Source organism: Falco rusticolus, chromosome 9 (genome assembly GCF_015220075.1).
Source record: "Falco rusticolus isolate bFalRus1 chromosome 9, bFalRus1.pri, whole genome shotgun sequence".
Taxonomy (NCBI): Eukaryota; Metazoa; Chordata; class Aves; order Falconiformes; family Falconidae; genus Falco; species Falco rusticolus.
Genome location: NC_051195.1, coordinates 44,263,358 through 44,277,712, shown reverse-complemented (window position 1 = coordinate 44,277,712; position 14,355 = coordinate 44,263,358). Strand labels below are relative to the sequence as shown.

The window sequence follows — 14,355 nt, the reverse complement described above, 5'->3', positions numbered from 1 at the left end:
TAATGTGGCAGGATTTGTTCTGTAGCAGGCTTCATTGAAGGAGGGGGAACGGCTCCCCATGGGGGTAAAGGCAGGTTTCTCTGTCTAATCAGCATCTGCCCAAAGAACTGCAGAATTCATGCCACTTTGCAGCTGGTCTGCATCCATGGCTGTGGTTGACCTTGACTCAATGTGAAGAGCCCACCAAAGCCACTCTATTACTCTCCTCAAATAGATGGGAGAGAAAATGTAATGAAAAGCTCATGGGCTGAGATAAGGACAGGGGGAGATCACTCTGCAATTACTGTTACAGGCAAAACAGACTCAAATTGGGGAAATTAATTTATTACTATTCAAATCAGAGCAGCATAATGAGAACTAAAATCAAAAATTAAAAATACCTTCCCCCCACCCCTCCCTTCTTCCTGGGCTTAACTTCACTCCTGATTTCTCTGCCTCCTTCTTCCGAGCAGTGCAGTGGGAGGGGGAACGGGGCTGTGGTCAGTTCATCACACGCTGTCTCTGCTGCTCCTTCCTCCTCACGCTCTTCCCGTTCTCCAGCCTGGTTCCCTCCAATGGGTGCAGCATCCCAGGCCCAGCCTGCCCCAGCCGGGGTCTCCGCAGGGTCTCTATTCTGGGCTCTTCTCCATGAGGCCACAGGTCCTGCCAGGAGCTGCTCCAGCGTGGGCTGCCCATGGGTCACAGCCTCCTCTGGGCATCCCCTGCCCTGGCGTGGGACCCTCCAGGGGCTGCTGGTGGGGATGGGCTCCACCACAGGCTCCATGGGCTGGAGGCACAGCCTGCCTCATGGTAGGCTGCACCATGGGCTGCTGGGGAATCTCTGTCCTGGTGCCTACAGCCCCTCCTGCCCTGACCTGGGGGGCTGCAGAGCTGCTGCTCTCACATATTCTCACTCCTTCCTCCAGCTGCAATTGTTGCACAGATTTTCCTTTCCCCTTCTTAAATACATTATCCCCAAGGTGCTACCACCATCACTGATGGGCTCAGCTTTGGCCAGTGGTGGGTCCCTCTTGGAGCCAGCTGGCCTGGGCTCCGTTGGACATGGGGGAAGCTTCTAGCAGCTTCTCACAGAAGCCACCCCTGTAGCCCCCCACTAACAAAGCCCTGCCACACAAACCCATTACAATGGGTGATTTCTGCTGTGGATATGCTTAAAGCTCTGATGTCCCTGGGATAACAACATGTGCATGGGCAGTGCTACCCGGGAGGACCAGCTGTCTGTCTGTCTGTGCTTATGGAATTACACACTAATTCACTACAGCTGTAGCAACTATTGTCATATTCTTTAAAAGATTGCAACTTTCCAGAAGGTCTTTTTTGATAATCATGCCTTCCCTTACTAATGGTGTGTGATTAGATTGGATAGATGTCACGATGCCCTTCTGCAAAAGTATGTACAACAGTAATAAAAGTAATACCATTCAGAAGATAATACTATGTTTCTGCAAAAGCTTTTATTTTAGCTTGGTTCCTGTGATCACCTATGCGTTTAGGCTTCAGATAGCCTGTAAGTGCTTTTGAAGTCTGATTTTTATTTTTTAATTGCATATTGTTTTGTCCTATGATGAATAATAAATAGAAGCAGCTTTCTGCAGCTGGAGCCTTTACACATCACAGGGTTACACTGAGGTTTCAGACTTGCTCACGAAGCCTGGGTTTTTTTTAAAAAAAGTGGAAGGTGAGGGCCAGAGCTTCTTTGTTTAATGAAGGTGATAGGTTATGACTCCTAGAGCTGGAAAACTTGTAGAAATTGGTACAGTCAGAATGTGGTGACACTGAAAATGGGACACTGCAAGTTTTTCCTTCTGAAAGGAAGGGATGGAGAGTTTGTTTCTGGAAGATGGAGCCATTGCGTTGGCTACTTCCGACTCTATAAAATGACCAGGATCAAATCTCGTGTTTAGCACCTGATGTTCAGATGTGGCTAGTTCAAAATTTTTCAAATGAAACTTCTGAAGCAAGTGAACAGAGGGCTAGGAATAAACCCTTCAATATTTCAAACAGTCTAACCTAATAATTTTGGCTTAGATCTTTAAAGATACTTATCTACCTAATTTTCCTTGATTTCTGTGTAAGTTAGATACTTAAATATTTCTGGCCCCAGATTCTCAGGTCTTACCTTATTATAAGAAAGCAAACTTTTGAAGGGTTTTCTTTTTGTTGGTGTGGTGGTTTTTTGGGTTTTTTTTTGGTAGACTAAAAAGGTCAAGAATACTAGCTGCTCTGACTTCAAAGAACTCCCTATTAATATTTGCTGAAATATTTAATACTACCAGGTAACTGGAGGTGTAATAAGTGATGCATAAGAAAGAAACTTCTTTCAACTCTGGGGTTTTTTTGGTTGTGAGTTTTTTGTTGGTTTTTTCCCCCTCCAAGATTTAGACTGAAAAGAGAGACTGACTGCATGGAGAAGTCAGTCTTACTTTATTAATTTCCTAAATTTAATAGAGGAAATAATAAGCTAGGTTGGCAGAGTAATTAGAAGTTCGAGGCTTAGGACTTCCTCTTGAATTAGGACTAAATGGCTAGAAAGAAAAACTCAAAATAAGACTCAGATTCACAAACCCACTTTCGGGAACACCTTATGCAGTAACTTTTCAAAGAGAACATAAAGAAATCCATGAGCCAGCAGCTTCTACTGAATGTTCATATGAGAGCTGGAAGAGATGTTTCTGTTGATTAGGATTAAAAGGACACCTGAAAGTGGGAAACATTTCTAGGAGAGAAGCCACAAATTAGGCTCCCAGCTTGCCTCAGCTGAAGACAAAACTTAGGGAAGGTTGAATTTGTGCTGTGCCTGGGATCAGGGATTGGGATGGATCTTTCTTTCAGGAGCTCTGCGTGTGTCTGTAATGCCGTATTGTGAATTAGTTTCAGAAGCACTTGGGTGGCATACTTTAATTTGTTGGTGCTAGGGTACAACCTAGATAAGAATAAGTGATCCCATTGACTTATGTTTAATGGATAAATCAGAAAAGCACCAAGGAGCTGTGTTCTCAGGAGTTAAATCCTCAGCATCCTCCCAGCCATAGGTACTGTACTGTGTCTCATCTGCCCTTGATATGTCTTTGCATCGTTGCGCTGCCATTTACTCATAAGGCTTGAGTGTCCTTTGTCAACAAGGAAACACCTGTCCAGGTGAACCAATTCCTTAGATTCACTAGAAGAAATCATAGTGGCTACAGATAAGCACTGCTAGAAACAACACTGTAAGTATTAAGGTGCAACACAGAGATGGGTGACAGACAAAACCAGAATATCTGAGGATTCACATGATGTTCTCATGTAGGCATAAGCATTGGGTCTTTAAATGGAGTACAAAATTAGCCACTGTGATATAGAGAATAAAAACCCGAGATGCAGAATGAATGGTTGTCATGGAAATTCTAAGATACTCTAGGTAACTTTCTCTTGTGGTTTTTTGTTTTGTTTTGTTTTTGTTTGTTTGGGGTTGGTTTTGTTTGTTTTTTTCCAAGATAGTTTTCTCCAAGACAAGAAGCAGAGGTGCCATGGGTTCATTCTGGCAAGGATTATCTCTGGTCTGTCCTGCGGCATAGTGTAATGGAAACTCTGGAGAGAAACCTATTTTAATAAAATTTTAGAACAAAAAGCTTTGAGAATTGTCCATTGGAAAAGCTCAAAAGTTCAGCCTCTTAAATTAAATTCTCTTCAGACCTTCCCAGCTTTTCGGGATGATGAGCTGTAGTATTGTATTCACACCTCTCTTTGCATTGGTAATGACCTAAAGTTTCTGCCTGCTTTCCTGAAGGATGCCATAGTTTTCATAGCATCATTTTCCCTACTAATCTAAAGTTGAATCTTGAATGCAGGGAATATTTTACCTCTTAAGGTACGTGGGACTTTGCGTGGACTAACTGGTTGTTTTGTTACTGCAATCATGGTTAGACTGGACTTGCAGCCTGTTTCTCCCGTGTGTACTAAGCTGCAGCCAGCCTGGTTAACCCTGCAGTAAACGCATTTGTGAGGGAACCCAGCTGTGGTTGAGCCCTCCAGGAGTGCTCCTTGAAAGCCCTGTTCCACCCAAGGTCTGTGCACAAATCCATTAGGTATAGGCAGAACAAGATATCACAAAACGAGGGGATTTTAAACAGCTCCTGGAAATACTTAGCAAAATCCTTTAACTGTAAGAGTGACAGGTTTAAAAATGGCTTTTAAGTTAATCCATGATGAGTGAACTTTGCTGCAGAGGGGTAGGACTTGGCTAGTCTGATGTAGAGCAAGAGAGAAATAGCCAATTCTAATTATGTTGTTTCATGGAAGGTGCTTAGAAATGAACTGATGAGGAGTTTTGTGACCTGCAGCAGCAGGAGAGGAGTGTGGTAAAGTCTTGGGAGGATCCACTAAACCCTGGAACTCTACCCAGGCACCTCTAATTCAATTATACCTGTCCCTCTGGGGAAAAGTTTAATTACATTACAAATTAATTTTGCTTAAAGAACAATTGGTAAAAGCCTACGGGTCTGCATTGATTTATTTTCCCCTTGGTCTTTTCTTTTAACTTTTTTGTTCTTGATTCATTCTGATTAGCTTTCTGCTTGACTCTCCATATTGCTGCAACTGCTTTAGAAAGGGAACTGTAGGAGCTCTAGAAAAGGGCTTGGGTTTTCTTTAGTCTTACTGAAAGAGCTGATTAGAAATTCTTTGAATTCTTGTGGTGTGATGAATAACAGGACATACTTTATGCCCCTTTAATTATCCTCAAATTAGGTCAGAGATTTTCCCTCTCCGTATGGAAAGGACTCCAGCGCCGAACTGCAATAGGAGTTTTCTGGTAGGGCACCTGGACACATGGCATGTTCTGCTCACTGAAGCATGGACCTTCAGTTAAATAAATTGCAGCTCCCTATAAATGTATAATTTTCATGCTGCTAACCAGGACTGTCACTTGTTTGTGCTAATTTCCACCGTTGCCAGTATTCTCCGAAAGAAGATACCTCTGTCAGAAGACAATTCCACTGTAGCCTAGAAGAGCATCACTGAGATCTAGTAGCAGCAAAGATGCACCTTCAACTGAAGGCAGCAAACCAATGAAATCTGTAAGGTGGGCCCACGTTGGAGGTACAAAATTAAGGGATTTGCAAAGGACTGTGTCCTTTTGAAATATGTGCTTCAGCTTGAGCAGAACTTGCAAGGCTGATGTGGAAACGGCAGAATGTGTTTGTGTGCTCCGTGGTATGCAGGAGGCCAGCAGAGGTGGTGGTGGTGGGGGTCTCCTCTTCCTCTGGCTAAAGCTGTGGAAGAAGGCTGGAACCAGAGCAATCTGGCCTCCATGGGGTGGGCTTTAGGGACCATGGTGAGAAGGTTTTAGGACTAGATCAGTAAGCTTTCACCTGGTGCCTGCTCATTGGGTTTCCCTTCCCCTGTGGCTGCCCTTCATGAAGCAGTGCTCTCTCCAGCTAACACTACGGTGATCCATAACTTGCTCCTAAATTTATATCTGTCTAAAACCATGACTGAGAATGTCTCCTTTCTGAGAAATACAATATTTGGAAACAGTATTTTAGCCATTATGGCCTGAGAATGTCTTCCCTGTCTGCTGTGCAATACTGAACCATATGTTTGGTGCAATTAGACCTTTTTTGATGATGTTGTGTTTGCCTTTGAAGTAGATAGCCGGCTCCCTCTGGATATAAACAGGCAGCACTTGCAACTGCGAGGAAAAGGCTTTCTGAAACGAGCATATTTATTTATGTCTGCTGAATGTTTCACGTCTGCTTTGTCAAGTTGTACTCTGCTGAGGTTCTCCTCCTGGCTGGTTTAATGTGCAAGGAGGATGAGGAGAGGAAACCAAAGTGTCAGGCTTGGCACCTGCTCCTAATGTCATTGGACTTGGAGATGGAGCAGAAATGGACTTAATCCATGAATGATTGACAAAAAAGAGCTGCTAACTATCTAATTCAAACATATGGGGCAAAAAAGATGCTAGCATGGCCTTTGCCAATAGCACAAATTTGAAATTAAATAAGAGTATTTGTATCAAACTTTTTTCCTTAAATCACATTACAAAATGCTTCTGCTTAAAGCAGATTAAATTACATATGGGGTCTGAATACCAGGAGGTCCAAACAGTGAAATTGCATTTTCAATTATATAGGCGGGGCCATGTCAGAAGAAATTGTGTTTCTGATCCATCTGCTGCAGAAGCCGATTCATTCAGAGTCAATTCCTTCTGCCCCAGGAGTTCGCTATGTCCGTATTTTCCTTGCCTCCATCCCTTGTCCTCACAGTACCATCTGGTACCTGCTGAAATACAGCTATTGCTGCCTGTTTTGAACTCTGCTCTAGATGGAATTTGTTCGCTGTGAAAGGATAGGTTGGGTGATTCTTCAAGACCAGCAGGAAGAAGTTGTTTCTTGAACGTTCTAAGTTTCTAACTTTTTCTGTTTGTTTGATTTTTATTTTTTTTTAATTGAGTATTTCTTGATTGTATTTCACTTAAAGCTAGTTTTTTTTCTCCTATATTATTCTGGTTATAATGGAACATTGCACTTGTTGATACCTGGGATTTGTTCATAGTTTTGCTGGATGGGTGACTGAACACTGAATCTTGTTTCTTTCCTCCATTTCCTTCTTTTGAAACGATGGTAATTGTCTTGGGAAAGTGTACTGAGATCTGCTGGTGCAAATTACAGTAAACCCCACCTACCTAGTATTTTTGTTGTTCTGTGAAAGAATATGGGGTGTACCTGCAATGTAACTCTTTGAGGTGAGTCTGGTGGACAGACAAGGGGACAAGAACCTCCCTGCCAGAGTGGGATGTGAAGCAGGTGGAGGTTGCGTGATGCTTTCTGTAGGTCTGATCTACAACCTCTACCTATGACTTCAAGTTTTGCCTGCTGAGTGATTTAAGCAAAGCCACCAGTTTCAAAGCATTGGTTTGATATTGATCCTAGTGATAGGGAGACTTTACACCGAGGTCATTCCAATCAGCACCATCCGCCTTGCTGAGCTCGGCTGCACGTAAAAGCGAAGATGGGAGTTATAACATCCCAGCGAGGGAGAGACGGCTGCCAGCACAGACACCGGTGTGAGCTTTCCCTCTAGGCTAATGACCCAAATGGGTGGCAACAACAGCACAAACATTTCTGCACCAGAAGATGTGCCTACTTTACTGGGGAGTTTTGCCTTCTGTTTCTTACCATTTCTGAAGTACATAGGGTGCAGAATGGAAGTTCAGGGTCTGGCCTGGAAGCTAGTTTAAACTTCTGATTTACAGGGCTGGCTATTAATAATTAAGGATTTTGACATTCTTACTGCTTCACAATTGCGGTCTTTTTAATTATGTGCAAGGAAATTCAATAGCAGTGAACATGTGTTTGTTGTTGTGTTTTTTGTTGTTTGGTTTTTTTTAATTCTGTATGATTGGACTTGTCAGCCATCTCATTTTATGCTTGACATTGGTTCCCTCAGGTTCTTTCTCGCACCCTCTGCACTTGTATAGTCATATGGATTGCCAGTATAACTGTGGGTAACTCCCTGCTCGGGGATCCCTTGTGTCGAAACCCACTTATTGCTCACTGAGCTGTTGCGTCTGATGTCAGAAAGGGGGGAAAAGTTGTAGCATGGTGCTGGCGTGAACATGCTTCTCCCAGCAAGTTCCAGGCTTAAAGGGATATAGAGATGTGCTGCTCCTTCATGTGACCATGCCTTCCCCTGAGCACTGAGATCCAGAGGATGGAGCCTACCTCTCGGTAGGAAAAAGGCTGAGAAGTCTGCAGACCTCATACTTTGTCACCTTATTCCTCAAATGTGAACACTTTGCCCTTGATAATCTCCTTTAATGACATTGCTCCTGTTTTCAAGGAGAGTAGTGGTACATGGTACAATTAATCCCCTCCTGGTATTTCCTCCCTTATTACAAATGTTGGCAGAGGGTTCCTTGTGGGCTCCTCACTGAAGTGGTAATAAAACCTTTCCCATCTAGTTAATGCTTCCTGGATTTCAGTTAACTTCATGCTCATAATTTTTCATTACTGTCTTTCATTTAAAATTGTAACCACCTTTTTATTTTTTGATAATTGAAGCTATATTTCCTCCAGCAATTTTAAAAGGCGAGCAGCAACACTGCTTGACCTGGGCCAACCATGCTTACTCAACGTGAATGTGCAAGGCAATGAATGGAGCACAAAAAAAGTTTGCAAGGACCTTCCTTCCCTTCCTTTCCCTACATCCACTGGCTGAAGCCGCCTATTGCAGGAGGTGTACAAAGCACCTGGGATTCAACATCCTCTAACTGAAATTTTCCTTGTGGCAACTTGTATCCGTTGGCCCTTGTCTGTCCACGTGCACCTTGGAGAAAAATTTGGCATCAGCTTGTCTTTATCATTCCTGGAATCATAAAACTGCAATTACAGAAGACAACTTTCTTGTAGCATCAGCACCACTGCAGCATCTGAGAACCTTCTGTACTGTGCTAAGCAACGTGATTAATCTCTGCTCTTTGAAGTTTGATTCTTTTCCTCATCTTTTCTCTAAATGGAGAGGTGTGCCTTATGCTGTTAGGTTTATTTCGGTAGTGTAGAGGGGCTTTGCCCTTTCCTTGTTTCTTTTTTGACACTACACTGTTGCTGTTGCTTATTGGTGTCCAGACCTAAACTTACATGACTTAAAATGCCAAAGGCAGTGTTTTCTGTAGCTTCAAGTCTTGAAAACTTTATCTGGAAATTGAAGTCTCTGGCTATGTTCCTTCTGCCCTTTGTTTCATCATAAGTGATAAATTTCCCATCAAAAGCTTCACAGCCTATTTGCTTGTGATATATAAAGCAGAAGGAAACAGAACCTGCTCTTCCATAATTATATGGTTATACAGGCATAATAAAAATAAATGGGTCTATGTGCTAACAGTAGACACAACACCTTTGGATGTGAGCTCTCAGAGGCAGCAGTTCTGTTGGGTATGAAGGTATTTTTATCATGAGAGGGTGTTACAAAAGCTTATACCCCGCTCCCAAAAGTGCCCATCACTTTTAGGTACAGAAGTCCCAAACATACTTTTGCAAAATATTATCTGTGCAATTAAATGAGACCTTTAGAAGTGTTAGATACAGAGCTTTCTTTTGAAATTCCTTTACAAAGATGATGAGACTATTATTTAATGCTCATGGCACATTCCCACAGTACACATGAAACATTGCCTTTGCAGTTCTTGAAGGCTGAATACAGCTTATATGCATATAGAAATAATTATGTCAAACTGTCCTCAGGGTCTTGTTTGCTATTGCAAAGGGATTTTCTTCTGGCAGGAGGCAGTCTGTGTTGTGAAAAATTACCATTGTTCCCCACATGAAGAGATCTGCCTAGCAAGGTCTTGTGGACTAATTTAATCTCTTTTCCTGTTTCCAGATTTCGCAGAGTTTGTTTTTCTGGGTCTGTTCCTTACTGAGATGTCTTTGAAGATGTATGGGCTGGGGCCAAGAAATTACTTCCACTCTTCATTCAACTGCTTTGACTTTGGGGTGAGTAGCCTTCGGCTGTGGGGATGAAGTGTGTGGCTCTCCCATTGGTCACTGGGGTTGGATGTTTAAATGGGAATGTGGGAATCCATGGGAAATGGTGCTCTAAGTGCATCTTCTGTGGGGACTGTAGTCATAGTATAAATTAGCTGCAGTGAAACACGTTAAGCTTCCCCTAGTTATCATCCTTTTTGAAGAAATGTGACAGCTGGGGATTTCGCTTCCTGGGGTGTTCACAGCATCAGCACCAGTAAACGCTCTGATTGCTGCGAGATTCTCTCTCCCATTTAAATGAGGTGATTGAAAGACAAAACCCGCACACATCTTATTGCTCATCTTCCCTATCATCCATTTAATGGCCTTTCCCTCAAGATACAGTAGTTTTCAGACATGAGTGCCCAGAAGCTGAAGCCTAAACATGTGGTTAGGTGACAAAAAGGCAATAACTCGCATCCCTTTATTGCAGAAGTACAGGCTGTCCCCTTGGTGCTAGAACTGTGAATGGTGGGGCTGGTTTTTGACTTGTCTAACGAAGAATGTTGCATACAGATGTTTATTTACTCATTAAAAGCTATTAGGCGGCAAACTGCTCCTGGAGAGCTTAATTTGGCTTCTCTTACCTTTAGTGTGGGCTGAGCAGCGCTTCCCAGAGTGGGACTCGGTCTGTAAGGTTCCTTTAACAAACCAGATATGAAGCTTAGGGTACAGCCATGAGGAAAATAGCTCAGGTCATTACACGTGTCATCCAGGTCTTCAAAATTTAGTTGGTGGTTTCTAGTCTTTACCTGACAAAATGCCAAGAGTGATTCCCCCATGGAGCAAAATTCCCTGCTTCAGCTCTGTCCTGCTAGGCGGGAGGAGGTATTCTTACCACTCCGAAATCCAAGACTATAGGAAAAGCCAACTTCTCATTTCAGCAGCATCAGCAGGAAAAGTCAGAGTTAAACAGACTTTGAGCTCAAACCATCCAGCCCAAGAATCACCTGTGTCCAGCAGACTGAGGTGTTGCACCAGGCTGCACCCAGTGTGGGGCTCTCCTCTCTGGGGTGCCCACGGCAGCTGCTGGTAGCTCAGGGCATCGAAATGGCTTGTGCCACTCTTCCTGGCTGCGTAGCCCCAAGGGCAATGCACAGATGCCAAGTGTCATGAGAGGAAACCAGGGCACCAATAACACAGACAACGTAAGCTAGCGGGATGGCTGCACATCCAGAGCTGGCGCCTCATCCGAGGGGCAGAGAGGCTCTCTCAGCTGAAGGCAGCCCACCCACGGCAAGGTTTAATGGCACCAACAAGATGTGCCACGGAGGCTGGAAGGGAGAGTGTGCCTGCAGGATGCAATGGGGCTGACACCTGGCTCCCGTGGAGTTCAGCACATGCCCAAAGACCCAGCTTCTGTGAGCCGAGTCGAAGACATCAGGTGGCCAGGCAATATCGCCCAGTTGGTCATTGAAGGGGATCGTTGCCTTGTTTGCATTGTCTGGTGACAGATCCTGGATCGATGTCCTTCACCAATGGCTTAGGTAGGCTCCCAGCTCCAGCCAGCTTGGCCCCATGCCAGCTGCCAATTTCCCTGGATCCTTATATCCAAGATGCTCCTTCCACAACAGAAGAGCTTGTACCTGATGGTCAGGGACAGGTCATTTAGGAGCTCGCACTAAGCAGGAGGTAAACCTACCGGCTCTCCCTGCTTTGTGGCATGCTGTGGCAAGTGTGGCACTGGCAATAAGCTTTGCCGAGGGTTTCCCAGGAAGGAAAGCTGTTTCTAATTCCTCCTCCTTTAGAGAATCCACAGGGATCCCACTTCTATCTATTTTTCTTCCTCCTCACCCACCTTCCAGCCCCCAGAATTAATTCAGCTGCTTCACCCCCGCTGGAACATCACACAGATCTGTAGTCAGTTTAGTTTGACAAACCATCAAGATGAAACCGTTCAAATGCAAAAAGCGGAAACAACAAATCGGAGAAACATCAGTCTTGGGAGTAACAGTCTGTGGGGTCTCATGTGAAACGAGCTCCCAGGAGGCCATGCTGAGATGCCAGGAAAATTAATTATCAGCGTAACATGTGGAGGGGCTAAGGAAAAGTTTTTGCTGATTCATGAGGGATCCCCAAGAGTGATAGACTGTGGGAGAGATGTTTTAGTTCCTTTTTCTGATAGGAGAAACCAGATGAGCAACTGTTGTGTATGTCCCTTTGCCGCTACACTTTCTTGAAGCTCAGGGTATGGCATTTCTTGCAGAGCAGCTGCAAGCAATGCTGACCCTTTGAAAAAACAGCCAGGTTTCTGCTTGGGAAAAGGGTTTCCAAGCTGGTGAGTCTTCTTGCACTGCCCAGGTACTCAGACACAGCTCTGCCAGCCCTGGCCTCCCACTACCGCTCCCTCTCCAACACCAACCAGCTGCTTGCTGGGTGTCCAGTGATGATGTGTTTATGGTGTGCTTTGCACAACTGGGGACCATGGTCAATGGGAGCTCTTCAATGCTGCTTTAATGCAAGTAATAACAGCAACTGGCAGCAAAATGCCTGTCTTCTCTTATTAACTGTATAGGTATAATTGCCCTTTTCCAATTGTGCTTAACCCATTATTATTGTGTCCTTTTTATAATAAAGGATTTTGGAGAAGAGTTCTTTATCCCTTGAGGTTAGTTCTGTGCCAACCTTAAAAAAAAAAGCAGACAAAACAAAACTTAAAAAACCACCTTGACTGGGGACAATTTTTTCAATAACCTGAGGCTCAGGGCCTGACAGGCAATTGGATGTGTATGCTAGAGGCTTTACAGGGTGTCTTAATAGCTATTACCTTAATTGCTCTCCTAAAGACTCTCAGTTGCCAGTTTCTGGTAGGTGGTGCCCAGAGCTAATGCTTTGCTGTTTTGCAGGGCTGTGGGTGAAGGCTTTTGGGGCTTCTCATGGGAAGGGGCGGATGGGGCAGTGTACCCCTGCATCTCTGCAGTCTTTGCAGACAGACTGCATGGGGTGGGAAAGTGAAGTGTTGGCATTTACAGTTTAAAAAAAAAAAAAAAAAAAGATAAACTATGTATGATGCCTTTCAAAAAAACGTGGTTTTCAGGCAGTTTGCTTGCTAGAGAAGAAAGTAACAAATTCCTGTCTGTGCTCTCCCACGTGTCTGCCCCACTTCCAGGTATTGCCCTTTTTTAGGCTGGACTGTGGAAAGCTGGAACAAGATTTTGTAGTGCTGTTGGCTAATTTGTGGTTTTGCTGAAGCCTCCCTCCATAAGCAAACCAACACAGCACAAGCTCTGATTGTTGTTCTGCCCTCAGCCCCTCTAGAAGCACTACAAAGACCTAAGCAGAAGTTTTGCCTTATGTAAAATGGATTTTTTTTTGCAGGTCATCGTGGGAAGTATATTTGAAGTTATTTGGGCTGCAGTGAAACCGGGTACCTCATTCGGCATCAGCGTACTGAGAGCGCTTCGACTGCTGAGGATTTTCAAAGTAACAAAGTAAGTCCAGCTCCCTTTTCTGCTTACATTGTACTTGTAGCATCATTTGAAATCCGTATCAGCAGCCCCACAGCAAGTAGTACTGCTTTCCACTTGTAAAAAAAAAAACAAATCCAAAAAAACCCCATCTAAAACCTGAAAAAACAACCCCCAAAACCTCTGTATTAGCTGGCACAAAGATCTTGCCTGTCCTAACATCCTATGTCTGCACTGGCCCTAACTGGGAGTGGGGGCAGGAGCAGAAGAAAACTGCAGATGCAGAATTGCCCTTTCCTCAGCTGGGCAATTGGGGTTCCTGGCAGTTTAGGGAGTTCCTGAGTCTGTATTTGCATCCAGAAGGACTTCTAATCCCAGCCTCAGGTACAGGTACCCTTGGGCGGGTGGCTCCACAGTGTAGTGATGGGCTGCATGCCACCATCACTCTTCTCTTTGTTTATAAGCTTGCTTAAAACAAAAACCTCGCGAGGTGATCCCTTATTTCTTGTGGTAAGAGAAAAAAGTTTCTTATTTACCTTCTGAGCCACATCAACTGCTCACTGACTTTGTCTGCTGCTGAGCTGGTGATAGTTCCTTAAGTATTTAGGAACTGGAGAACTGAGCTACCCTGGTTATTGCTAGATATTAAATCCTAGTGCCTGAACCGCTGTGTTGACACAAACACTAAGTCTGTTGCTGCTGCCTGTGTCTGGTTTAGGAATGTCTGAAGTTTTCAGGCTTGAGCCTGTGAGGCTGAATTTGCAGGAGAGTTGAGTTGCAAAGCTTTTCAGTTGTTTTCATGCTCATGCATTGCGTTAATGTGTGCTGGCATTAGCAGACAGCGACTATGCAGTTTATAAATCTATCTAGAGCAATTTTCTTCAGGGTTTCAAAATTGTGGTGTGGAAACTGATGACACATTTAGGTGCTCCTGCTGTTGTTTTCCACTTTTTAAAATTTAATTTTTACACCATTTTACACCATTATCTCCTTAGATCTCTCCTTTTTCCATCACGCTCTTACTTGTTTTTGGCTTGTAGTGACAAAAGGAGGAATAGTACTTCCCTCAAAAAAACCCAAATCAACAACCCAATCACCTCAAACAGACAAAGCACAGGATTGAGCACATATTAGAGCAAAACAGTCTTTCGAAGTAACCAGGTGCTTTTGCAGCTGGTTAAACCCAGTTTAGCTCTGTAGGGTTTGCTGATTGGTATCTGCTAGTTGTTGTGCAGATCCAAGGTTTGTGTGTGATGACTCCAGGTTTTGTAGCAAATTCATAGTGATTAGTTGTCAGCAGTTAATTTTATCCAGAGCTACTGATAGTCATTTATTTGTGCGTTTAAAAATTTAGTATACCTGTGTGTTGTACTTTTAAAAAAAATCTGGACATTTTTGATCTTTCTGTGAGTTTTGACTCTTTAGGATTTTAGCCACTGTAA

General features: G+C 43.8%; 1 protein-coding gene across 1 annotated transcript in view; it reads left to right on the top strand.

Annotated features, from left to right (window-relative positions):
* Positions 1 to 14,355, top strand: part of CACNA1B (calcium voltage-gated channel subunit alpha1 B) — a 300,338-nt gene that overhangs the window by 166,483 nt on the left and 119,500 nt on the right. The window contains exons 12-13 of the mRNA XM_037399979.1: positions 9,364 to 9,476; positions 12,825 to 12,937. Of these exons, the coding sequence (XP_037255876.1) occupies positions 9,364 to 9,476; positions 12,825 to 12,937 (226 nt within the window). The remainder of the gene's footprint in view (positions 1 to 9,363; positions 9,477 to 12,824; positions 12,938 to 14,355) is intronic.